General features: G+C 50.6%; 2 protein-coding genes across 54 annotated transcripts in view; one reads left to right on the top strand and one right to left on the bottom strand.

Moving 5' to 3' along the window:
* The window catches only part of DENND1A (DENN domain containing 1A), a 153918-nt gene extending 146513 nt beyond the window's left edge, over positions 1 to 7405 (top strand). For 2 of the 4 annotated variants that reach the window (XM_086858432.1, XM_086858434.1), the window contains 4 exons: positions 3437 to 3692; positions 4545 to 5802; positions 5937 to 6007; positions 6380 to 7405. In XM_086858432.1, the coding sequence (XP_086714558.1) occupies positions 3437 to 3692; positions 4545 to 5802; positions 5937 to 6007; positions 6380 to 6637 (1843 nt within the window). In that variant the 3' untranslated portion in view covers positions 6638 to 7405. Of the gene's footprint in view, positions 1 to 1061; positions 1191 to 3436; positions 3693 to 4544; positions 6075 to 6379 lie in introns of those variants that run through there. The other 2 variants (XR_015278232.1, XM_086858433.1) reach the window with 2 other exon arrangements.
* Positions 7406 to 8531: 1126 nt separating this feature from the next.
* CRB2 (crumbs cell polarity complex component 2) overlaps positions 8532 to 26245 on the bottom strand; it is a 58148-nt gene continuing 40434 nt past the window's right edge. For 18 of the 50 annotated variants that reach the window (XM_086858374.1, XM_086858380.1, XM_086858382.1 and 15 more), the window contains 7 exons: positions 19027 to 19962; positions 17676 to 18232; positions 16651 to 16816; positions 15372 to 16239; positions 14441 to 14557; positions 13891 to 14017; positions 8532 to 12001 (listed from right to left, as the gene is read on the bottom strand). In XM_086858374.1, coding sequence (XP_086714500.1) covers positions 11774 to 12001; positions 13891 to 14017; positions 14441 to 14557; positions 15372 to 16239; positions 16651 to 16816; positions 17676 to 18232; positions 19027 to 19962 — 2999 coding nt within the window. In that variant the 3' untranslated portion in view covers positions 8532 to 11773. Of the gene's footprint in view, positions 12002 to 12618; positions 12951 to 13711; positions 13768 to 13890; positions 14018 to 14440; positions 14558 to 15371; positions 16240 to 16650; positions 16817 to 17675; positions 18233 to 19026; positions 19963 to 26245 lie in introns of those variants that run through there. The other 32 variants (XM_086858402.1, XM_086858401.1, XM_086858396.1 and 29 more) reach the window with 4 other exon arrangements.

Below are 26245 nucleotides of genomic sequence, written 5' to 3'. Positions count from 1 at the left end.
CGTGGAGCGCGTCCCGTCCGCGCAGAGCCGGGGCTGCCCCGGGGAGCGGCTGCGGCCCTGCCAGAGCCGGGGCTGCCCCGGGGAGCGGCTGCGGCCCTGCCAGAGCCGGGGCTGCCCCGGGGAGCGGCTGCGGCCCTGCCAGAGCCGGGGCTGCCCCGGGGAGCGGCTGCGGCCCTGCCAGAGCCGGGGAGCGGCTTCAGCTCTGCCGGAGCCGGGCTCGGAGCAGCGCCAGGGCTGTCCCGGGGTTTACCGGAGCGGCCGGCGGCGCTGGCAGCTCCGGGCGTTGCAGTGGCCCTACCTCCTTCCCCTGGATACCTGTTACAGAAGGAGAGGGGAAGGAAAACAGTGCGCTGGCTTTAACTGGAATAATGCAGACTGTGATTTACCACCATTGGCTGCGGCCGCTGCCACCTGTAAGAGACTTTTTATTAATTAGCTCTGACCTGACTGAGCAAACATTCATTGGCAGTGGCAGCTCGGGCCCGCTTGGGCTGTTGGTTGCAGCATCTAACTTCTCTTTTCCTCACCTGATCTTTAAGAACTGATCCTCAGTTAACCCCTGAGGAGAGGAACATATACACCTTACTTGACAAACTGCATTTCATACCAGTCCTTGGACAGCTTAGGTTTTATTCTAGAGTGAAGCAGTTTCAGATGTGAAAAATAGATACAAGTAGGAACTGGTGCCCTGGAGTCAGCTCCCCTTGTGCATCAGACTAAATGTCTGGAAAGCAGGGAAGGAGATCTAATGTTTGTCAGAGCTCAGAGAGCCTGAGCAGAGCTGTCTGAAGAACAGAGATGTGCCCAGCTCTGTTGGGGATGTGGTGGGGAAAGGGGGTTTCTGTATTGTCCCCTGCACTGTGGTGTGGCTGCAGTCCCTGCCCTTGGCAGAGGGGTTGTGTTCTGTGCCTGGCAGCAGAGCTCAGCGTTCCCTGCCGAGCTCTCTGCTGTGCAGTCAGTCAGGGGCAGGGTGATCTGGGGCTCTGCAGCCCCTGGTTTCTCTCCTCAGGAGCTGTCACTGTGACCACTCAATAACTTCCTTTTCTCTTCCTGTTCCCCAGCCTCGTAAAGCCCATGCGACACTATACAGTCTTCCTCTCTGAGGACTCCTCTGATGATGAGTTTCAGCAGGAAGAGGATCCTGTCTCTGGCTTCTCTGAAAACTTTTTCTTCTCTGCTCCTTTCGAATGGTCTATCCTTTACGCTTTTGCTGTGTTCATGCCAGCTTCAAACAGCAGGGTTTGCATTGCTCAGGGCACTTGCTCCTGTACTGGGATTTTGGAAATGCTCCTGGGGTCTCTGTACAGTGCTTGATGAATCACCAACATTTCTCCTGCTTGTTTGTCTTGATGTTGAGCAGCATGAAAAAACATCCTTCTGCATGAAACACTGCAGCAACACATGGGCTTCCATTGACTCGAGCTCTGTGGGATGTCACCCTTCCATTTGTCCTTTGTTCCAACATGCTGCTTGTGCTCCTGTCCAAACCTTTCACCATTCATTCTTGTGTGGTGCTACTGTGCTTTGGGTTGTCCTGTGAGCCTCGTTCCAGTGCAGTTATCAGCCTTTCCAGTGTCACCTGTTTGATCCCAGCATCTCTGGTCTGTCGGGTATCACATCCCTGCAGATGTCCTCTGAGGGCATTGGGTATAATCTGACAGTTAAACAAGAAGCAGGAAGTTTGTTTGGTCTGTTTCTCTCCAGCTTTTGAATTTGTAACTTGTACATTTCCAGACCTCTGTAACTCAGTCTTGAAAGGCTGTGTTGAGCAGCTGGGGCAGGACCACTCATGGATGCTGTGGCTGGAGGGCTCTGTCCCTGCCCAGGGTGCCTGTGGCAGGGGAAGGAGCAGGGCCTGCCTAGGATGCCCATGTGAGGTGAGGGAAGCCCTGCCAGCTGTGGGTTCAGCTGCACTGAATCCCACTTGCTGCCTATTTGAATATCCCAATCCTGGCAGGCAGCTCTGAGCTGAGCCCTCACTGAATGGCAGCAGAGGATTTGTTATTTCCTACCCTCGCCTGCCTGAGGATTTCTAGAGGATGAAAGGAATAGAAATTGCATGGAGTTGCACTCATTCTTTTAACAAATACAGTCACTGGTTTGACCAGAACCTGTAGGAAGAGGGGCCAGGGTACTGTGAGCTGCTGCTTCAGAAATCCACATGATGCCACATCCAGGCAGTTCAGGAGGATGATGCCCATCACAGCTGGGTCAGACCAGGCTGGAGAAGGAGGCTGCCAGTGGGACAGAGAGCTCTGCAGTTGCTAAAATCCATTGTGTGCTGCAGACACAGGTTCGGGGGCTGACAGGGAAGAGATCTGACTGCAGGCAGGTGGGATGGGGAGGAGCAGTAGGAAAGGGCCAGGAAATATTCCCACACTGTGTGTAGGGTGGAGGAGACCAGTTTTGTTTGCAGAAATCCCTTAGGGGTTTGCAGTGTGGCCCAGAGTGATGTGAGGCTGAACACAGAGGTTTGTGAGCTCTGTGCCCTGAGGCCATGAGCTGTCACTGTCTGCCCTGTACTTGCAGTGTCCCTGTCCTGGTGCAGGCTCAGTGCCTGCACTGTGTGTGCTGGGGATGGAAACAAGCTCTGGGCTCTCTGAATTTGCATGATATAGATGTATTATGATAAAATATGGAAAGGGGAGGAGGGTTCTTCCATAGGATGTGCTTTTGCAGGTCTCACAAATATTTTCTTATAATTGAAAGCTTGTTTAAATGCCACAGTACAACTGGCTGCCAGTCAAGTGCCAATCCCCACAGCCACGTGTGGCACTTGCTGGTATTAATTGGATGCACATCGTGCTGCTGTTCTCTGTACACACACCAAAATGCAAATGTGCTGCTTCAGTTTTTTGCTGAGGTATGTGCAAGAGAAGCATCCTGCTAACTCAGCCTCGGCTGGTAATGTAAAGGAGGTGTCTCCATAATGGATTGTGGTGTTTCTTGATAAGATGACACCAATGAGATCATTGGAAGCCACACAGTGTTCCCAATTATTGCAGGAAAACACTAAGTTACGTTGTGTGCTGAGTTAGCTCAAAGCCCAAGGATGTCAGAGCCTGCAAACACAGGGTGCAGAGGCCATGCCCAGCCTGAGGGGAGCCCAGACAGTCAGCATGGGGAGCATAATGGTAGCCCATTATCCCTGCTCTAAGAGCTCCCTTCTCAGCCTGGCCGGGCCTGCATGAGCACAGCTTTCCTCTGAGCACTTCCCACTCTGCTCTCGTCCTTCTGAGCACCCTCGGGTGCCAGGTCTCCTCTGCATGTCCCCTGCCCTCAGGCACTGCTCTCAGCCTGCTCTGCACGGAGCTCTCTGAGCTGTTTTTGCCATTGGGGAGCTCTTTGTAACTCATCCAGCTCCTTAGGAAATCATGTTCAAAACAAAGAATTAGAAATATGGTGATTTGCAATGTGGTTTTTGGTTCTGTGCCAGGCCTCAGCCGTACCGGGCCCTGAAGGAGTCGGACAGTGCCGATGGGGAGGACGTGGGCAGCCCGGAGAAGGCGAGAGAGCCGCTGCCCCCGAGCCCTCTGCTCTCCAGCAAGGCCTCAGAAGTCAACCTCCTGGAAGATATCTTCCCCAACTTGGAAGTGGAAGCCCAGCCTCAGCCCCTCAGCCAGGCCAAGAGCCTGGAGGACCTGCGGACGCCCAAGGAGGAGGCGGAGCAGCGCTGCTCCTTTGAATACCAGGTCAGGGGTTTCCTGTGCCCTGGGGGCAGCACAGAGCTCATTCTGAGGAACCTTTTCATGTTATTGTGTAGATCCTACTAATAACCATCATCATCATCATCATCGTCCTCATCTCTTTTCCAGGGATTTACGTGTTTCAAAATTAATTTCTGAATTAAGGAATGGCTTAAATGGGACTCAGTTATAAGTAACTGTTTCCTCTGAAACCTTTGCTTCTGAGGGAGAGAATATTTGCCCTGTTCCTCAGAATCTGTTTGTCCAGTGGCTGTCACCCACAGTTATCTTTGAACTTGATGGTCAGCAGTGAGAATGAAGAATGAATAGTTGGTAATTTTCAGGTCCCCTCCAAACTTTTTTTTTCTTTTAATCTGGCTATTTTGGTCTAAACATCATTTGCACAATCCCCCTCTGAAGAAACTGGATTGTCTGTGAAGGAACACAGCTCAGAAAGTGTTAAACTAAAGCAGACTCCAAGTTCTCCATTTGACATTAAAGAAGCCATTTCTACCTTATAATAATATTGATTTTAGTGTTACATTCAGATATTTCATTTGTCAGCTTATTCCATGCAGCAATTAAGGCTTCTCAGTTTATGTGCCTTGGACACAGGTGTGTGCTTCTTATTGGGCTGGGACAGATGCACAACAAATCCCAGCTGAAAAACCCCGTGGAGGCAAAGCTGCAGAATCGTGGCTGGTTCCTGACTGTCCTTCCTGGGCACACGCTCTTGTCCCTCTGCACTGCTGGCAGCCTGGGGACAGATCCTCTTCCCTCACAGCAGCCTGAACTCACTTCTTGCTCTGTGTTGTGAGGGCATCACTAAGAGTTAGTGTTTGTTCTGCTCTCTTGCAGAGAATGGATCTCGGTGTGTCTGAGAGGAACAGGATTGTGCCAAGCATGAAGCTGTCCCACGCTTACAACAAGCTGTGGAGTATGGGCCACGATGATATGGCTATTCCCACCAAATATTCCCAAAGCTCGCCCGAAAGACCCTTGGCTGCCCTGGGTAATGTGCCCCCCATCACCAGGAGACCCCAGAGCAGAGACAGTGGTCTGGCTCCTGCAGAAAAGGAGGAATCCAGTCCTGCCATTCAAGGGAACATCACCATTCCTAGGCCACAGGGAAGAAAAACACCAGAACTGGGCATTGTGCCACCACCACCAGCACCCAGAGCTTCCAAGCACCAGGCTGCAGCTGGGTCAGCGGAAATCTTCACCCCTCACGGGCGCAGCCACTTGGTTCCAGATCTCATCCCAGAGCCCTTTGGGGCTGGGAATGTGTCCTTAGACACCGAAGTGCAGCAGTCTGTAAATTCCTCCTCTCGCCCGTCACAGCTGCTGTGCGGCGCTGCCGGCGCTGCCGAGATGCTGCAGCCGGTGCGGGTGAAGACGGAAGGAGCGAGTAACGAGAGCGAGCTCCTGCTGAGCCTGCTGGACCCGCTGAGAACCACGGGCTGGCCGGGCTCGGCTCTGCCAGGCTCGGCCCCGCTGGGCTCGGCCCCCACGCCCGCCTTGGGTGCCCTGCCAAGCGACTTTGTGCCTCCTCTAGCTGCACCATTTGCCCAGCCCCTTGGCTATGCTGCCCCAGCTCCACCGCCTTTTCTACAGCCCTCCCCGAATCCCTTCACCCAGACACTGCCAGGAGCCCTCCCCGTGTCCCTGGTCAGACCCCCGAGGGGCTCCTTCACCCACTCCTTAGGTCACGCATACAGCTCCAGCTTCATAACCCCCACTGCCGGCTTCTACCCGCCACAGAGACCTCAGTCCCACATGGCCACACTGTCCATGCCAAACCTGTTCAGCCAGGCTCCAGCTGTACCAGCAGCTGGCTCCTTGCTCCTGCAGACCCACAGCCCTTCTCCCACCAGCTCTCTCCAGCCAGTGTGTCTGGGTGGTCCCTCCAAACCCCGAACGTTACAGGTGGGCCAGCCCAGCACAAAGGTAGATCCCAAACAAGCCCTGGCTCTCCTGGCCAGTGAACCCCCTCTGGTCCCTGCTAGGCCAGCCAAGGGCTTGGAGTCGTTGTTACTGTCCTCAAAATCTGAGGAGACAAAAGATCCATTTGAAGATCTGTTAAAAAAGAGCAAGCAGGACGTGTCACCCACACCAGGTAAGGTGGAGCAGCTCAGAAAGCGATGGGAAACCTTTGAGTGACGCACCCCATGGCCTTGGTGTCCTTTTGGAAGTGACAGAAGGATTTTTTGGTTTTTTTGAGCCAGCATAAAACCAAGCATTTCTTTTAAGGAAGGCTGAGCCAGGATCGCTGCAGGACCATCACTGAGCTGCACCTCAGCACGAGAGCTTTTTGCCCACAGGTCAGAGTCCCCCATTGTCCCAGTCCCTGACACTGCTCCCTCACTCCCCGCCACCAAACCCTGGGATTCCTGCACTGACCAAAGCGTGAGGGGAGGTGGGGTGGGTTGGGATTTCCACACACAGCTTTTCAGGCAGCACTACTGATGCACAAGTTACTCCCTCCCTGTATTTTCAGTCCTTGGCACACCTGGAGCGTGACACAGCCCGCTCTGCTGAGGTTCGTTCCTGCCGCTGGGAATGGGCCTCAGTTTTTCTGGCAATACACAGAGATACAAGGTTTTGTTTCCACATGCAAAGCGCAGCAAACCAGCCTGACTTGTGGGCTGCACTGAACTGATCATCAGTCTCTGTTTGTGCTCCTTGCACCCCAGCCACTCCCGGAGCTGTGCTGTCAGAGGGACTTTGGTGGCACTTTTGGCTCCCCCCGTGAACACCGACAGCCAGGGCAGAGTTGTCACAGGCCTGGAAACCACAGCACAGAGCAGCTGCTCAGGGATTGGTCCTGCATCTCTGTTGGGAAACTGGAAACACCAGCAATTGTTTTCATTTTTTTGACTTTGTTTTTGTTAAATACATCAGAAAATAGAGGCCATAAAGAGTATCCTAGTTCTTATATATGTGTATCTTAATATTATCTATCAATATTATAAATTACAGTATATGAATGGAATGTAACAATATCTTACTTGATTATTACAAACAAAAAAAGAGAAAAATTTTGGGGTATCAATGTTCCCAGCTCCTGAGTGCAGGTGAAGGCTGGTGTGCTGAGGGGCTGAGGGCAGGGCATGGCCAGGAAGGGGGATCTGGGCTCTGTGGCCTCGCTGGAGCCTCGGGCTGGCCCTGTCTGGCCCGCGAGGAGCGCAGGGGACGCTCAGCTGGGTGTTCTGAGCCCCCTCTCTGTGTTCTCCAGACATTTCACACAAGCCTCAGCATCCCCCAGGACAGCTGCTGTCTCTGATCATTTCTGTTTCACTTCAGTGGTGCTTTTTTGGTTTGTTTTGTATTGGGGCACACTCTGGTGTAAAACCTGTCACTCTCGCAGAGGGAATCACATCACCATTGAGCCTTTGATAAAGGAAATCATCTTGGACACATGGGGAAATTCTTGTAAAGCTTTATCTGATTTCCAATGTATCTATTTTATTCATGTTATCTTGGAAGTTTTCTTACTCTGGGGAATGGGAATGGCTGTCTCTGTGTTTGAGGCTGGGCGGTACAAAAGGAAAGTAATATCTGAAATGCTGCCGGTTTTGGGAAGACCACAGTATTCCAGGAATATTCTGTTTCTGTACAGTGCTGTTCCTCTGACAAGCCATTCACTTGGATTTGTATTTTCTTTTTGTGTTGAAAGACAGATGGGTTTAGTATTGAATAGTAAAATATTTAAAGTCTAAGATACCAGGTCCATTTTATTTGATACAGTTCAGAGTAAGAATGTTATATATAATTCAGTCTGGCATTGCTTTGCTATGAGCTGGATGTGAACGGGCACTGGACAATCCAGCCTGTGCCAAGCTGGGCTCCAGAGGCCCTGTTTAAACTCAGTAATGTCACACAGTGATCAGACAGCCCATCACAGTGCTTTAAACCACTCAGGAAATTCTGTCCCACTGCAGTTCATTTCCATCTCTGGTTACTTTGCCCATGTTATATATCATTTGCTAAGTCAGTTTTGGGGCACTGAGGAGTATTAACACACATTTATTCACCCTCTACTTTATTTAGCACCTCTGAGATGCTGGAGGACAAGGAATTTGTGACTTCCCTCACTTCTGGAGAGGGTTTGCAAGCAGGAGACTTTTCTAGGGGTTTATTGTAACGTAGGAATTGAACTATGCCTAGGACAGCATTTAGGGATGTTTTTTGTCTTATTTAAACTCAGGAATGCCTGACATGATTCACTCCTGATAGTGCCAGGTGTCAACAGTTTGCTTGCCAGCTCTGGTTTGGCACTAGAAGGCATTGGATGTTTTTATTAATCCAGTATAAAAACTGTTCCTGGGCTTACTCGTCAGTGACTTTATACTTGACTTTGTCCCTGTTCTTGTACCTGCCCTATGTTTGATACCACTCTGCTTATTTACAGCTGCTTCCTGCCATAAGAAATAAGTTTATTTTAAAAACAAACAAGACAAGAAAAACCTTTTCAAAGTTTGTGGTGCATCTGCTGCTGCACAGGAGGTGAAACCACTTCTGTATCTTGTTCACCCTGGGTGGAGCCTTCAGTTCACTGCACATGGACAGTGCAGTCATTGGACACAGAGTCCCTTTTTCCCACATTCTGTGAGGTGAACAGAGGGCAGAGGTGTTTCCTTAGCTCTGTCCTGCTGCTGGGCAAAGCTCTGCACCCTGGCTTGTGCTCAGGGCTCTGGGCTGTGACAAATCATCACAAAATGAATCCTTTAACTGTGAAGAGCCTTCGAGGTTTGCAGCTGTGCAGGGGCTGTGGCACAGACCATGATCAGCCATCCAGACAGCAAGGTGTTCTTGGGGAAAAACATGCACAAGTCAACAACCAGGTCTGTTTTTAACCAAATTTTATTGTAAATTTCTTTTGAAGGACATTCTAATTATTTACAAATTACAAAATTTACAATTAAAAAAGAAATCAGGATCAGGATCATGATCATTAACTACAGCAAGTCCAGTTTTGTGAAAAAATATATTCAAAAATTAAATATCAAAAGAAAGTTCAGTTCATTATTGAAAAAACAAAAACAACCACCTTCCATAAATTATTTTGCAGAAATGCTCAAGACACTGACAGAGTTTTTAAACACCTTTGCTAATACTGGCTTTGGGTGCTTGGAACGCAGCCCCAAGGAGCTGCTGCCGGGGCACGGCCGGACCTGCCGGGGGCTCCAGGGATTTGGACCTTCCAGGGAAGTGCAGGAGGAGCTCGGGGAGCTCTGGGAACATGGCCTGGTGTTCAGCACCCCAGGGCTGGAGGAACAGGGGCTCTTCCAGATCCTGCTGCAGCCTCAGTGTAAACACCAATGAGGAGTGGAGCAAAAAAGCAGCAGCAGGACCTGCCCTGGGGTGCCGGGGTGGAGGTGGCAGAGCCCCCCGAGCCCCCAGGAGGTTTTTGTACCCCCTGGGCTTCAGGAAACCACAGGGGCTTTGCCTGGCAGCACAGGGGCCCCCAGGCCTGTGCTCAGCCCTGCTCCTGTCAGGATCCCCCAGCGTGGGGCAGGCCCAGCTCTGCTGCAGAGCCACAGGAAAGCCCTGCTGGCACAAGGGCACCGGGCAGTGCCACTGGCTCTGTTCCCAAAGTGTGCCAGAGCTCCCCAAGAGCAGCAAACCAGTGCCAGAACAGCGGCAGCAGTCACTGCTGCTGAACAGGAAAGCAGCCACGGGCTCCCACCTGCAGCCAGGGCCTCTCTGGCACTGCCAGCTCCAGCTGCCTCCCCCACACAGCCAGCTGCGATCACACCTTCCACTCTTCTCCACTACCAGAGGGAAAGTGATCTGAAATACTGTCTCCCACTCCTTTGTCTTTTTCTATTTTCTAAAATTTTCATTCTTCTGTCAGCAGCTGCCTGCTGCAGAGACCTGTTCTTACACACACTGTTCTTAAATGGACACATGTGAGCAGTAGTTCCATGCCCCTCCCTTTGCTTGGAATTACAGAAACATTTACAGCTACAGTAGAAAAAAAATAAATCCAAAAGCAGACCAGAATAAAGCATTTTCCTGTGGCAATGAGCTACAGCAGGCAGGTTCCCACCCTGATTTTTAATAGTATTTTGGAGATTAAAAAGCTGACAGAGTTCTAAAATATTCCTCATTGATAATTGTAGTGATTATCCTGAAACACTAATGGCTTTAGACCTTACCTGGCCTGCTGTGCTGCATTTCCTTCCACAGCCTCTGCCACATTATGCTAAAGAGGAAACAGCACATTCCACAGCTAAAACAGTAACACAGAAGTGAAGCCACAAAATCAAACCTCTTTTTAGTGCAGTGGAAAGCAGATGCTGTGTCACTTACACCAACCCTGGTTTGGGTTAAAGGATTAGTTAACTAAATTCCACTCTTCCGCACCAACAAGCCCAAACCTGGCAATCCAGAGGTCACTTCTAGAACTCTCCATTCTCCCCTCCTCACCCCAGCAAGTACCACCTGATGCTCAGCCCCTGGCTCTCACAAGGGTCAGCTCCAAGCCCCTGCTTGGGGAATGGCAGAGCTGGATCAAACAACATGGAAACATCCTCTTTTCATAAAGGTTAAACTAGAACTGGCACCTCAGGATCAGAAAGGCACTTAAAATATTCCTGTGGTTTGGGCTAGTCTCAGGGAAAGCTCCAGCAGCCACGTCCAGCACAGCCCAGTGAGGCCATGCCGGCTCTGGCCCAGCTGGAAGGGCGGCAGCAGCTCTGGGAAGGATTTCCCACCACTCACTCACCTGGCTTAGCCTTGCAGAGGAGCCACAGGCACGTGTCTTCTTGAAAAAACCTTATTATCCACATTATTTCTGAATACCGTGGTTTAATTCCCATTCGCCGGGCCTGCCTCAGGGTGTTTTTCCTGTTGCCTGCAGGAGCAGGGGCCCAGCCGGCTCTGGCTATGACACAGCCCCATCTTCTGTCCGTGTCCACCCTGTGCCACGGCCACTGCTCCCTCCCCTCCTCCCCTGGTCCTCCACAGTGGGGTTTTCCTCCCGGGCAGCTTGTAGGAACGCTTTGTGGATGAGCTGCAGGGGCAGGGCCAGCGGGCAGTGCCCCCCGGGCAGCGCCTGACCCGGCCTCAGATCAGCCGCTCGGTCGGGGGCATCTTGATCACGTTCCACATCTCCACTCGGGCCCCGTCCTTCTCCTGCCGGCTCGGGCTGTAGGTTCCCTGAGTCGCTCTCCTCCTCTTCATGGCAATCGCCGTGGCTACGAGCACGGCGAGGAGCAGGGCAGCCCCCGCAGCCCCGACTGCTCCCACCACGGAGGAGTGGCTGAGGTGCGCCCACACTCGCTGCTGCGGCAGAACAGGGAGTTACCGAGCAGGGCAGGAGCTCCCCACACCTGGCCCCTCCCGGCCCCGCGGAGCCCAGGAACGCCCAGGAGGCTGGGGACCCTTTTCCTGCTCCCCTCTCCCCTCCCTGCACACCCAAAGTTCAGCATCTGGCAGCTCCAGCACTGCCCAAAGCCCCGGAGTGCCGCCTGCCCCTTCCCTGCACGGTACCCGTGGGAATGTCTAACAGCACCACGCCATTCAACACTGATTTTTACAAGGGTTTTGATCATTCCTGACAATTCCCTGTAACGCAGGGCTGTCACAGGGAGGTCACAGCTGCTGTTGCTGTTGAGGACTCTGAAAACCTCACACACCTGAGCTGAGAGTTTGAATGTTTTTCAGCTGTTGACAGAACCAGAGCAAAATATACAAACCAGCCACGACCTCCCCCAGCTCCTGAGCGGGACTCGGGGAGCTGAGCCTGCACAGGTGCCTCGGGTCACCCTGCCTTGGAAAGCAGAATTAATGTGCCTCTCCTGCCTGGGAGGGGACTGGAGCCAGCGCCTCTTGAGCTGCTGCTGAGATGAGCGCTGGCCGGTCCGGGGCAGGGCAGGAGGGAGGGCGGAGGCTCCCTTGGAGCCCCTGGAGCGCAGCAGCGCCGGGCCCGGCTGGGGCGGCGCTCTCGGCACCGCTGCCCATGCCGGACGTCCTTGTCTTCGTGCCCAGGCCTTAGGGGAACTGGGATGGGGTGGATCTGCCGCTGCCGGGGCTGGGAGAGCCCAAGGTCCTGCAGGTGCAGGTCCTGGGCACGGCAGGGCCTAGATCAGGCGCTCTTCGGGTGGCACCTTTAGGACACTGTCCATCTCCAGCCGAGCTCCTGCCACCTCCTGCTGGCTCGGGCTGTAGGTCCCCTCGGACTGGCGCCTCTTCCTTGCCGTGAGAACCATGAATATGAGACCAATACTGAGGAGCAGCACAGAGCCACAGGCTACAGGGACAGCTACTTCAATTAGTGGGGAGGGGAAGAGAGCACCTGGAGTCCCTTTCTGTAAAAGAAATTAACGGAGAAACAATGAAACTCCAGTGGTTACAGTAATTGCAATAACTGACCTAAATGGTCAGATTAGAGGGAAAAAAGTTTTTAGAAAAACAAAAAAAAAGCACTTTTTCACAGCAAGGCAGCCTCTTAAGATGTAAATGCCAGTTTACTCAGCATCTACAGTGGGAGTCTTTAAAGGTGCCTTCTTACCAATATCAGACGCAAATTACACAGGTGGCACTGGCAAAGTTGCACCAATGTTGACCAATGTTGTAAAAAATAAATAAATAAAAATATAAAAAACCACCAACTTTAAAGTTAATGCAGAGTAATGTGAATTTTCAGTAACCCCAAAGAATTTCCCCAAGCAGGGGAATGATACTAAAAAAAAGTTCAATGATCCCTATAATGGTGAAGCAGAGAATTGATTAAGCTGTTAAACTGTGAAACAGAATTGCAGAACTTGCAGCAGGAAGGGGAAGATGTTGAAGAGGTCAGGACATGCATGGGAGATGGAGATGATAAAAAGCCCAAGTACTGAGAAGGGAAATGAGAATTCCCTAGATTCTGGTGGACTCAAGGATGGAATGGAAGACAACAACATAACTTAAACAACTGTAGAACTTTTGTCATGAAACAAAGCTTTAAAATTACAATAAGCTTTAAAATACTTCTTATTGCTAACAATGATATCAGCCACCTTACAGCTAAAGCCAAAATAATTCAGGCTGGATTATTTACAGTTTTTGGATGCCATTCAGTCTTTGCTCATGTCACAGAGCAAAGAAAGAACATTTCCAGGGGATCTGGAAGTCCTTCTGCCCTTTTCAAACACCTGAAGTCCAGGTGCATTCCCTGAGCCCGTCCAGGCCCGAGCGCCGTGCGGGGTTAGTTCCAGACCGTGCAGGTTAGTCCAGCACCACAAGGGCCCAGCAGGGCAGCCCCTGGAGCTGCTGCTGCGGGAGGAGAGAGCAAAGGGAGTTCAGCTGAGCTCCAGCTGTCCCTGGTGGCACCGAGCACCATCCCCAGCACCTCCCTGCCCCACCAAGGGCCCGGCTGCGCAGGAGGGAAAGGAAAGAGTGAAGAAAAGCAAGGGGAGGGTGATGAAAATGAATACAGGGAATCCACAAGAAGTGTCCTGGGGCAGAGGAGATAGAGATGCCTGAAGGAGTATGTGCATGCAATCTGGAAATGTCAGGGTGACCTTGGCACGTGCATTAGAGCCCTGGGTAACAGCAACAGCAGCAAACCCCGCCTGGCACACAGCCCTTTCCATGCAGGATGGGTTAGTACATTCCCAGGTTACCCAACAAGCTGCCTGTCCATGCAACGGCTTCCCAGAGAAAGCAGGGGATGGATCCCATCTCCCCCCAGGAAGGATCCCAGCCCCACCCCAAACACTTGGATTATGCACACGGGGACAGCTCAGCTGGGCCGTGGTGGCGGCAGCTCAGGGACAGGACTCAGCTGTTTTACACACACCTGAACCACACTGGCCAACCACACTATCCAACCTCCCTTCTCCAAACATCCATTTCTACTCAGATGATCTTTAGAGAGGGAAGGTGTTTAGTAACTCTTATCCAAGATAAAACACCAAATTCCACTCTCCAGGAACCTGGGTCAAATGCAGGAGTTGGATTACTGTCTAAAGAGTTGTGAAATCTATGGAAGTGTGCAGAGACAGCCCCAAAAGCCATATGGCAGCACATGCAGATACTGAGGAGCATTTCCTGCAGTTGTTTATATGCTGGAGATCAATAAGCAGCAGCACTGCAGAGAGAAAACCATTTAGGATTGCCCAGGTGTGCTTTAGGCAGGACAGGAGCAGGAAGAGCCCCAGCAGAGCCCAGAGGCCCCTGGTGAGAGCAGAGGGACGGGCAGGGCAGTGCTTACGTTGATGTCGCAGCGCTCGCCGGTGTAGCTGGCGCTGCACACGCACTCGTATCTGTTCTCAGAGTCCTGGCACGTGCCCCCGTTCTGGCACGGGTTCGGGTCACACTCGTTTATGTTGATTTGACAGCTGGAAAGGAAGAGTGTGTTGGAATTGTCATATATATTCTTGTCTCATAGAACACAAGATCATCCAATCAAAAAAACCCCTCTTTTGTTTGAAAAGCACCCATTGCAGCTTCTCCAGGTACTTTCCCCAGAGTCAAGCAACATGAAATTCTCCCCTGTTCACACCAACCCTCTTGTTGTGATTTCTATGGGACTGAAGCCAGCACAGGTAGTGTGCTTGAAAAGACTTGGAAGCAGTTCTCACTGCAAAAAACTGGTGTTGGCAGCTGGATGATCTGAAGCCTCCCTCTGCTCCAAGCAACAGCTCGTGTTCCCATTAGGAGCAGCTGCCTGGCACAAGGACATGGAGGAGGGTGAAGCAGTGGCCCTGCTGTGCCACCACTGAGATCAGGACTGGAGCACTGGAACCCAAAGCAGCACTTACTTCCTCCCAGTGAAGCCGGGTCTGCAGGAGCAGTTGGCTCCCCAGCTCTCCGTGATGCACCGACCACCGTTCAGGCAGGTGAAGTTCTTGCCACACTGCTGAGGGGGGAACGGCCACCTGGGGACAGCAATGGACAGCCTTTAGAGCACTCAGGTTTTGGGGAAGGGCAGAGTGGTCTGGGGCTGGCAAGGGTCATAAACACAGTCATTGGAAGGAGTCATAGGAGGGAGTTTGACACAAGTGAAAAAGGGAATCATCTCAGAAATCAAGAGTATTCCTTGGATCATGCCCAGGGAACAGACAGGAGCTCTGTCACTACTCAGACTTTTCTCAGACAGGCCTGTTCTTGCTAATGAAAATATAGGCAGGGACAGGACAGTGCTGGAATGGTACAACCAGGCCCCAGGAAGGATAATGCCAGTACCAGGTGACAGTCTGCACCAGAATGCAGCAGGAACAACAGGAAAATCATCCTGCATAGATGAGATAACTGACCATGTCAGTGTTTAAATCCATGTTCCATTTGAACTGGCACAAGATGTTTTGTTTAAATCACATAGGAATATGGCATCGGGGAATCAAGTCACAGAGAAGGATGGACATCTTGAGGAGTGCTAGAGGCAAATGACAAAAGGCCATAGTATGTGCCCTTCAAACAGCTCTGAAATGAGATAACCCACATCAAAAGGAAGGACCCTTCTCCTGTACAAGGCTGAGCCCCTGGCAGTGAGTGGACCCAGCCAGCACCTTCAGAGCTTCCAGTAGGACGCTGCTGCACTTCACAGCCCTCAGCCCCCAGTGCCTCCCTGTCACAGCAGAATTTAGGTTCTTTACCTACAAGATGCTTGCAATGAAAAATGTTCCCAAAGTAAAAGTCCCATTTATCTGGAGGCTCCTGTGCCTCCTGTAGCAAGGCAGGCCCAGCACTTACTCGCAGCGAGGTCCGGAGTACTGAGGGGGGCATTTGCAGGAGTATCCGTAGACGCCGTCGACACAGGTGGCTCCATTCAGGCACTGGTGCCGCACGCAGTCGTCCACGTTGATGTCGCACCTCTTCCCGATGAAGCCCCGGAAGCACTCGCACTGGAAGTCTGCCACGGCATCCACGCAGTCCCCGTGGACACAGGGGCTGGGCTGGCAGTCGTCAATGTTGTCCTCACAGCGCTGTCCCGCCCAGCCCGCGCTGCAGCCGCAGCGGAAGGAGTTGAACAGATCCTCGCAGGTGCCGGCGTTGAGGCACGGGCCGGAGGCGCACACGTCGGCCCCGGAGCAGCCCAGCCGGACGCTGCCCGGGCCGGCCCGCTGGAACTGCTCGGGCTGAGGGTACGGCCGGTGGGCCGGGAGGGGCAGGAAGATCCCCCCAATCTGCACCCGGCCCAGGCAGCCGGTGAAATTCTCGGCCAAAACGACCAACGCGTCTTTCTTGAGGAAGTCCAAGTTGCCGGCGCTTCCCTGCAGAGTCGCGTTCGCTGAGCCGTCCAAGCGGAGCAGCCACCGGGAAGAGAGCGCGGCCGGCTCCTCCATGGACACGGAGACACTGTGCCAGGCCCCATCCGCCACGGGCTGCGGGCTCAGGAAGCTGACACCCTCGATGCTGTTCCCACTCCTGATGTCAACAAGCAGGGAGGAATTCTTAATGGCTACCTGGAGGGAATCCACCTCTTCCACAGCCTGAAGCAAAACGGCATCTTCATCTCTGGTTCTGAAGTCCACATGGAGGCTGCTCAGAGTTCTGGTCACAGATGTGTTGGCGGTAAATTCTATGGCAGCATGACCATTAAATGTTGCATTAGCCAGACCTATAAATAAAGGGGGAGAGCATGAGGGATTTCAAAGACAGTTGGTGCCCGGTTTGAGCCAGTCCAATGGCACACCCCTGGCAGGTTCTCTCCCTAAGAACCCCTAAGCTTAGCATGAGCAGGATTACAGGCGAGCTGCTGGCAGCCTTAAAGCTCTTCCTGTTTACAAGTGCACCTCCTGTAATAATATCCAGCTCTTAGGCAGCAATTTTTACTGCTCAGCTGTGCTCTGTCACACCTGGGGCAAGCCCACAGAGCCCATGCTGCCTGCAGCAGTGTGTACCTTGCACCACTCCGTGTCCTTGCAGCATGTGTTTGCATTGCTGTCAACAGCACAAACTGGAAATATCCCTGGAATAGACAAGGACTGGGGGGATTTTCCCAATACACAAGCAGGAAAACAGAACTTACACACATATCCTGCCACAACATCTATGCAGGTGGTGGCTTCAGGACATGGGTCACTTTCACACCAGACTTTCTCTTCACAAAATTTCCCAGTGAAATTTGCTGGACAGCTGCAATGGAAATCATTCCAAGTGACAATGCATCTGCCACCATTCTGACATGGCTCAGACTGAAAAACAAAACAGGGGAATTTAGGGACAGAGTAATTCACCTTGAGGTCTAAGAGAGTTTGGTAGAACTGTGACAATGAATCTGAGCACAAGCCACATTTGAATCAAGAGAGGAAGGAAATGATTTGTTTAATCATTGTTTATTTGTTTTTCAAGAGTGACTCAAGAGCAGTAAGGAAAGCCCAAGGCTCTCTGAACAAGAGATTCCTGAGCCCCTGCTCCCTCCTGTGCACAGCACTGACCAACAGGAACTCCAGAGATTTGGCAAAGAGCAAGGCACAAAAGCACAGGTGAGGAACAGATGAAACAAAGTGTGATGCTCCCAAGAAGCTCACAAAGTTCTGTCAGCAGGACACCCCTAACACCCCACAGGTGTGACAATACTTCAGAGCACCATAAGCAAGGACAAGATTAGGGGGTATGGCCTCCCCATCACCGGGTATGGCACAGAGAGCCAGGCTCTGATCCAAGGGCACATGGAGACAGCTCCTTCAGCTTCTGTTGTTGAAGTGGCAGATTCCTGGGGAAGAGGCTGTTGCACAGTTCGAACAGGATGAAGGGAAGGGCTGGCAGGGTTACAGGTTAGGGAGGGGAGTCTGGAACCTGTGTGGGCTCAGCAAAGTGGAGATGGGCAGCACAAAAGCCACTGCCCAAGTTCTAAAACCACAAAAACTACAGGGGAGCTTAAGAAAACTCAGTATTTAAATTATATGTAGCATATTGAGTGAGGTAAGAGCACAGAGAAGCATGTGTTCTTCAATACATAAAAAAACCTTCTCTTTCTGGTATCAGCAACAGCCAGACCTTTGTGTAAGAGCAGTGACCCCTGCACACACAGAGACAAGACACAGCACATACCTTGCAGGTGTCATCAGAGATGCAGCCATTCACAAGATTTCCAGTTTGAGTCCTATTGAGTTCCTCTGGCAAACTGTCATTCTCCACCTGGAAAAACTGTACCTGGTGGCTGTTGAGTTGCATGTCCTGCAAACAGCCCTTGAAATAGCCCCCCCACAGCTCAGCGCTGTCAGGGTTGGGGTGTCCCCCAATAAACACCTCAGAGCCAGCTCCCAGGGCTTGTGCTGGCAGCTGGCCCAGCTCCACAAATGTGTCTGACTGCAGAGCACCAACAGAGCCTCCCTGGAAAGACAGGGCTACCAAGTGTCTTCTGCTATCAACCAGATTCCCTGGAAAGGTCACAGTGTCCGTAGGTGATGTCTCTATGTTCAGCTGGCCATCCCTCAGGTACAGGGTGAGGCAGGGGCCTGTCCCATTGCAGACCTGCAGTAACAAACCATCGGGCTTCCGGCTCCGCAGGAAAAAGGAGAGGTTGAAGTCTGCACCGAGGCTGTCAGAAAGGCTGAAAGAGGCAAAGCTGGTGGAATTCTCTAGGCCAAATGTTGCTGCTGGGTGCTCTGGAAGAGAAAAGAAACAGCCTTCAGCTCAGAGATAAAGGGAATGCAGCTGGCATGAGGATGCAGCTCCTTAGGAATGGGGCAAATGTTTCTTCTCAATGTTTTCCACATGTGCCAGGGTAACTGTGCTCCTCCCCACAGGTCTGTGACACTAAGAAGTAGGTGAATGTATCCTTGCTTCCTCTGGAGGGCACAAATTCCAGCATCCAAGTAACATGAGAGGGCAATAAAAGTCTAGCAGAGCTCTTGCCAATCCAGCAGATTTACTCAAGGACTTTCGAGATACAGAGTTGCTTTTAAAATTTGTAAATTTGGTAACAGCAGTACATGCCATATTTAGGGCTCAGAAGGGTTGAAAGAAACCCCAATACTAACACAAGCCTTGCAGCAGCAAAAAATGCAAATAGAAATGATTTTAACTCAAAATTGTCAAAGAGCTTCCTATAACATTCTGTAGTTTATCCATAAAGCAATACATTCTTATTTATCCTCAGCTCTGAAGCTCAAGAACAACTTTTCACAATAAAACAACTTCCTTGCTCCCCTGCATTCACACAGATCTCCTAAAAAGGTGAAGTCAGAGCCTCTGGCTCTACAGGAATAACCTGTACCACATAACTGACAGTCATTCCTGCAGGAGCAAACAACAGGAAAGGGATCAATGAGAATTTTATTCACAGTGGCTTTTGCTTTATTTTTTGCCCCGGTCAAATCAAAAGTCCTGTTTCTAGAGCTAACATCCAAGCTGCTCCAGTACCTGTGGAGCTGGCAGGTGTCAATCCCATGGCACTTACCATAGGAGCAAGCTGGGCCTCCATAGGGCCTGGCACAGTCACACCTGAAGGTGGCCCAAAGGTCCACACAGAGCCCTCCATGGAAGCAGGGCTGGGAGAGGCACCACTCTGTGCGGTCACAGCCCAGCTTCACTGGGGACGACTCCCCCAGCGGCAGATCTGCCGGCAGCACGGCCTCAGCATCCACCTGCAAGTCCTCCAGGCAGCCCACAAAGCCTTGCTGGCTCCGTGTGTTGTTGGCCATTGGATCCTCAGCACCTCCAATAAACAGATTCAGGAAGGCTGGAGGGATCAAAGCAGCACCTGGTGGGACAGGAGAGCTCTGCACGCAGAGCCCAGCCTCACAAGAGCCATGCCAGAGCTTCAGCTGCACCGTGCTGTGCACAACAACTTCCACTTTATGCCACTGTCCATCGTCCACTCTCAGCCCCTTGAGGAGCAGCGGGTACCCAACATCCTCCCTCCTCAGCTCTGCACGCAGGATGCCATCCAGGAGCTCCAGGAACAAGTACTCGGCTTCACGGCCTCGGTAAAAAAGGACAGCACTGGGCAAAGTGGTTCGGAAGCGGAGGGAGACGCTGGCTGCTCCTGCACCCCTCCTGCTCTCACTGTTCTCCAGCTCAATGAGGAGATACCCTCTGGAAGCAAAGGAAAACGTTGTTGGAGTCGAGCAGGTGGCATCATAGAAACCAGGCTGGCACTGGCACAGGTGGCCGTGGCTCTCAGCTTGGTAGGTTGGGATGCACAAGGCCTCGTTTTGGCAGTCGTGCGTCTGGCACCCGGTGAGCTGGACAGAGCAGTTCTTCCCTCCCCACGTGATGCCATCCTGGCCAGGGGCACAATGGCAGGAATAGTCAGCAATGCCATCCTCACAGACAGCTCCATTCTTGCAGGGCCCCTCCTCACACTCATTGATGTTAACAGCACATTCCACACCTGTGAAAGAGATTGAGAGATGGGGTCTCACCGTGGGACTGGCACAGCCCTCCCCAGCTCTCTCCAGGGAGCAGCTGCCAGCAAGGAACCCCACACTCACTCAGAGGGTCCTGCTCATCATGCAAGAGCAAGAAACCCAAACTTCTGTGTCCTCCCAGGTGCTGGTTATAGAGCTTTGGCCTGTCAGCCCAAATTCCCCCACCAACTGCTGTCCTGACACAAGCTCAAACCTCACAGGCAGTCAATATGCAGAAGGTATGGAAGGACCAAAACAGCAAAGACAAGGAATTTATGTTTTTTTCTTAATAGATTTGGTATGTTGAAAGGCCAGGTAGGTCTACAGCTCTGACTGGAGCATGCTCCAGGCACCAGTGTTGCAGACAGCAGTAAAATGGGAAGTTACTGGAAAGTCTCAGTTAAAAAAATTCAAATTCCAAGACGACCCACCAGATGTAAAACTCACAAAACTCAGTTCATTACCAAACAACAGACACAACATGCTCCACAGGCACTCTGCCATGCTGGTACTAAGCTGATTTCTGCCCAGTCCTGCACAAATGAACTGGGTGAGGTCCTGCACTGCAGCTCTGTCTCCTGGAGGCACACGGATCCCAAAGGGGCTCAAGTAAATTACCAAATCTGGCTAATGAAAATCTGCTGTCATTTTCCTGAGCATCCCCAGGCTGACAGGAGAGCCCTGAACCAGTTCATTTTATCTAGCCTATAACATTGGTTTTCACTAATCTTCAGAGACAGTCCCACAGATAAACCAAGCATGGATTATCCCAATCTAATAGCATTACACCCGATCCAGCCAGCAAGCACAACGAGGGCAGCAGGAAGAAAAAGAAGGAATTCAGACACAAAGGAGGGGAATCAAAACACAAAGGACATTTGTAAAGAAAAGCCACTAGACAGAATGTGCATGTCAAAGAGATTAGAGAGCTGCCTGGGGCAGAGAGATGAGGGGAGATGGGGCATTAGGAGCACTGAAGCTGGACTTGATGTGTGATTAAAAATAAAAACTTAGCAGAGATACAGATTCTTGAATATTTGCAGTGATGGCTTGTCCCCCGAGCTCTGCAGAGAGATGAGCACCAGCTTCCAGCTCCAAACTTTCCAATTGTGCCAGTGTAGGGACAGAGCTCTGGGAAGCACTGAAAGAGAAATGCAAGGCTCTAATTCTGCACTTTCCAGATGTGCCAGAGCTGTTCTGTAAGCAACAGTATCTTCACAACCTCAGCACAGCCCTTTTGCTCTTACTGCTGGGCTTGCTCAGCAAGGGAACAGCAGGGACGGAATTCAGATTGCAGCGCAAAGCTGTGAAGGCAATGTGTTGGAATAAATAGAGTAAAAGGGCCATCACTGGGCCTGGAGAATCCCAGTTTGGGAGAAGATGGGAAGATTTCCATCACAACTGGGAAAAATCAGTAGAGAAGTGTAACTGTGTGGAGTGGGTTTTCTTGGAGGGCTCTCCAAGCTGCAGGAGGCAAGTCTGCAGGCAGATTTAAGGGGAGAGGCTGTTGAATAAGGAAAGACAGGTATAGTATAGTTTGGCATAGTCCCAAACCCCCAGATGCTGCTGTTTCCGATCAGAGCTGCTGATATTTACCAAGGCAATGAGGGGAAGATAACACTGGTTTGGATAACAAAAGGAGAGATGCCATGAATTTTTGCATTTCTGAGAAGGCTGGGAGGCAGTGAGAGGCCCATTTTCCCATTCCACATTCCCAGCCTGAGCAGGTCTCAGCTCTGGCACAGCAGCAGGAGCACCTGTGCTCTGTTCCTGCCCCAGTGCCTCACACCAGGTGGGACACGAATCCCCGGGGTGGGTGCACAGCCCCAGGCTGGTAGCAGATTTAACACCAGGCTTTCCCATGGAATGCAGCTAGTTTGATTTCTTAAATTATTTGTTTGAAATGGGTGAAAAGGGGATTGCACAAGAGTTCTAAAAATCTGGCTAATGACACTTCTTTTCCTGGAAGACTTACTAAGCAGTTATCTGGAGCTACATCACTACAGTTTCCAAAAGTACAGATCATTTCCTGGATATCCATTGTTCCAATCTTCTCCAAGACATGGACAGTTGTGTCTTTGCAGACCCACTGGGAAGTAGATATTAAGAAGTTGTTCAACATAAATTGGTTTTTCTAAGAGCAGCATAGGCATCCTTTTTCAGGTTTATTAAAAAAAAAATAAATTGGGGGCATGACTCTGTTTGACAAAAACAAGTAACAAAACCAAGTTATTCTCCTTGTAAACAAGTAGTAGTCTCCTCTGTTCCTTCTAAATTTCATAGCTGAAATGTTTACTTTTATTTGAGCCAACAATAGTAGAAGCAACCAATCTGATTCATTACACCATTAGGAGACTTTCAAAGGTTTAATGAGTTCCTTATCTAGTTAAGGACTAACAATAGCAAAGCAGTGGAACTTGTTATCTGAAAATCAGATGAGTGGTATCTAAAAGGCTGCTATCTGGAGTCAAGGATTTCAAACATTCCTTAATTCAGCAGTGTCTGAGGTAACAGTCCCAAGCCACCAACCCACAAGGGCTGGGTCAGAAACTCAGAAGTGGCTGAGCTTTCACAGCCTCCAGCATATTCAAATATTCAAATACAAATCCTTCCCAACGTTGGGAGTGTTACTGCTGTGGTGGGAACAGTTCTGGTTTGTAGATGAGAGTGTGATTAAATCCACACAGCTTACCACTGCCTGAATGGATGGAACGATTTACTGGCTGCTATTAATAAGCAAAGATTATATATACAGTGTAAGAATCATATACTTCAACAGATAAAATGTTAAAAGAATAAGCACAAATGAAGTGAAATATTCTAATTTAGCTGTCAGATATCAAAAACCTTGAAGGACAAGGTCTGTTCCTTGAAACACGGGAGTTCAGCAGGGCTGCCCGGCCAGCACCGCCCTGCCCTTTCCATGAGGCAGCTGAATTCCTAACGACCTTTCCCTGCTGCATCCTAATTAGGGTTTGTATTATGATTATCAAAAGGAAAAAGGAGGGGAGGGAGAGGGGGTAGGCAGAGAATTAGCCGCAACAAACGGACCCCGACACAATTATATTTGCACAATTACTGCCATTTCCATGGCAACCCCTGCTCTGCTGCTCTCCCACCGCGCTGCTGCTCGGGGCGAGGGAGCTGGGGAAGGCACTGACCACCGAAGGGTTTGTCCTGAGTTACAACCACAACACCTATTTCTCACTAAGGCAGCTTTCAATCAATAAAAGAAAAATGAAAACTGCAAAAACATCAGTAAAAAGCAAAACTAACGCTTTCCAGAAGTAGCTGGGATGCTCCTGTGTGTCTCCTGAGCTCACCTGGGCACGGAGCCTCGGAACACCCGGCTCTGCCACTGCACCACAGGGCAGAGCACAGCGGCTGTGCAGCTCTCAGCCAGAGCCGTGCAGCAAGGAAATTCCTTACTTGCCTTAAAGTTTCCAAAACAAAACTTTAGGTCTCTTCAAAATAAAAACATTCTTCCTTTCTAATCAATTCTGGTTCCTCCTCATGTCTCCAGCCATCACTCATCACACACCCAGCCCCCTGCCCTGGGCAGGCACGCACACAGGCAGGACCCGCTGCAAGCACTGTACACATCTCATTACCTGCTAGCAGAAAAATTCCCCTCAGGATCACGCCAATCAGCACAGATTTCATGGCCGACTCCTTGTGGACATTGGTGACAGTAAAGGGAAAAAAAATGGGGGTGAAGGGGGGGAGGGATGACAAAAAGGCTGGGCTGACAGGGCAGTGCGTGCAGGCGCTCGCTGGTGCCGGTCACACGAGAAGGGATTGGAGCGAAAGAGCCGGGGGAGCAGAGCCCTGCCCTGCGCCAGGTCTAATCCAGCCTGGCTCTGACCCTCCCAGCTGGCCCCTGTCCGTGCTGACACCAGGAATGTGTGCTCCCAGCATATTCCTGCTCCGTGCCTCCCGCGGGGCCCGGCGGTGCCCACAGCCTCGCTCAGCAGGGCAAAGCCAAGAGACAATCTCCTGCCCTTGCTGAGTTCCAGGTGAATCTGCCAAATTCCGTGATAAGGCCAAAATGTCTTTCTATAGGCTAAGCCAAAAAGCTGCGTTTCCACCATTGTGCAATATCTAAACCATAGGAACAAGGGGAGTTCCAAATGCAGGGTGAACCTGGGCCCTGCTGCACATTCACTACTGAGGGAATCAGGGTCCATCAGGCAGTTTTCCTCCTCCCTGTGCCCTGTTCCAGGGATCTGTGAGCACAGACACTTCCACTCTGCTGTATTCACTAAGGAAAATCTCAGGTTTTAATGACTGTGATCTGTTTCTCTGAAGTCAAACTGGATGGAAGGAAATTCCCTGCATTATGCTGAATGTACGTGGCAGCGCACAATCTAAACTCTCTTTCCTCATTAGCCACCTCATTTAATTAGCTGTTGCAGTCTCCCTTTTCCTCTATGGTTCTGGGGTTTGTTTTTGTTTTGTTTTTTAATATAGTTACTTTCATATCATAAAATTTCTGGAGGCAGAGTTGTATTTTTGTGTTGTAAGGACCCAGAGAAGTTTCTTATTCTGTGAAGAAATGTTATCTAGGAGCTTTTCCCCAAACCTGGGAGTCTCTGTTTGTACCAATGTCAGGTCCAAGCAAACAAAACCTCCCACATGTCAGTGTCTGGAATCTCCATTAGCAGTATCACTAAGATATTAAAAAAGCATTCCAACAACTCCTCTAGCTATTTCACTTTTGTAATATTACTCAATCCAAACATGCCAGTCACTTTTACAGATACTTGAAGTGGGAGGGATATGGTGTTTACTTGGAGTCAAAACCTCTCAGATGGCCACAGACCTGTGCACACACAGACCTATCCCAGCACAGATTTCAAACATTATCTCTGTTAGCTACTCTGACCCTTCTGTTATTGTTCAGGAGAAAACAAACAGGCAGTTGTGCACATTCAGCCACTACTGCAACAATAAAGTGTAACAACTTTTAAGACTGCAGAACATTCAATGTCTTCAAAAAGATGTCTATTTTGGTTTATGCACCCACATATTTATCTCCACATACACACACAGAGTCTACCTGGACACTACTGCCTGGAAATCCATCACACCCCAATGCACCCAGCACAGATTCTGCTCTCACCTGGCACCAGGCACAAGCAGGCTCTGGACTGCAGCACTCACAGCCTTCTGATCAGATGACAGGGAAGTCAAAAGGTCTGATTAACATGGAGCTGTGATCAGCAGGGAGAAGAAACGTGGAGCGGAAGGGAAGGGAAGGGGGGGAGCCTCACCAAGTGCTGCCTAGCTCCCTTCAGCTATATTTACCAAAAGGGATTTGGTTGAAGGTGGAACAGGCCTCTAATCTCTTTACTATCTTAACCTTTTAGCTGCCCTTGCTCTAGAGGCTCCATCTCTAAAACAAATCTGACTTAAGAAATACCTGCACAAAAAAAATTAAATCTAGCCAAAGGTGGTTAGAAGGAAGAAGCATCTCCCATTTATTTCCTGACCCATGACCCAGGAATTCAAGCCCATTTGATCTGGGCTGGCACCCTCACAGAGTCACCATTTATAGCTGCTGCACAGAAGGTTTCTACTTCTTTAAGGAGACAAAGACGTTAGGGCTGAACAAAGTGAGATGGTCAATAAACCCTCCAATTATACTGGGACACATTCACACCACATCACCTTCTGATTTTTCATGAAAGCAGGAGTGTTCCTCAGCCATGTGCAGAAAAGCTCAGAATGTTCCCATGATCACAAGGTGTGGTGCCCCGGGCTGGGTGTCTGCATGGCAGGGCCTGCTGCAGGACACGGCCTCTCCTGCCTGAGCACAGCTTCAGCTGAGTGGGAGCACTCAGGCCATTTCAAAGTTTTTAAAGAATGAATGATCCAAACTTCATTTTTGCAGGTAAAAAATCAGTGGCCATGTCAAATGGAGGTACCTGTCTTTTTCTTGTCCTGGCCTAACCTATTGCCTAATAAATACCTCATGGACTGAAAGCAGTTCTGAAAAAATAAATAAATGAAGAATTAATTTTGTTTGATTTCTTTCCCCACCTAAAAATATGCTTTTCCTAATATGCTTTGTCTCTTGACCAGAGCTGACATAATTTCCAAGAGCATGCAAGATTCCCTCTCCTTTGCACTTCATTTAGTACCCATGCAATCTTTTGATTCATAGTTCATGTATCCTCTCAGGTACCTATATGCTCTGCTAAAGCACAAACCATGTGCTGAACAGATTCTTCAGGACCTGTTACATTGCTCTCTCAGGAATGAAAC

The sequence above is a fragment of the Cyanistes caeruleus genome, chromosome 20, assembly GCF_971803275.1.
Source record: "Cyanistes caeruleus chromosome 20, bCyaCae1.hap1.1, whole genome shotgun sequence".
In the NCBI taxonomy this organism is placed as follows: domain Eukaryota; kingdom Metazoa; phylum Chordata; class Aves; order Passeriformes; family Paridae; genus Cyanistes; species Cyanistes caeruleus.
The sequence above is the reverse complement of the archived record's forward strand: the minus strand, read 5'-3'. Positions and strand labels throughout refer to the sequence as shown.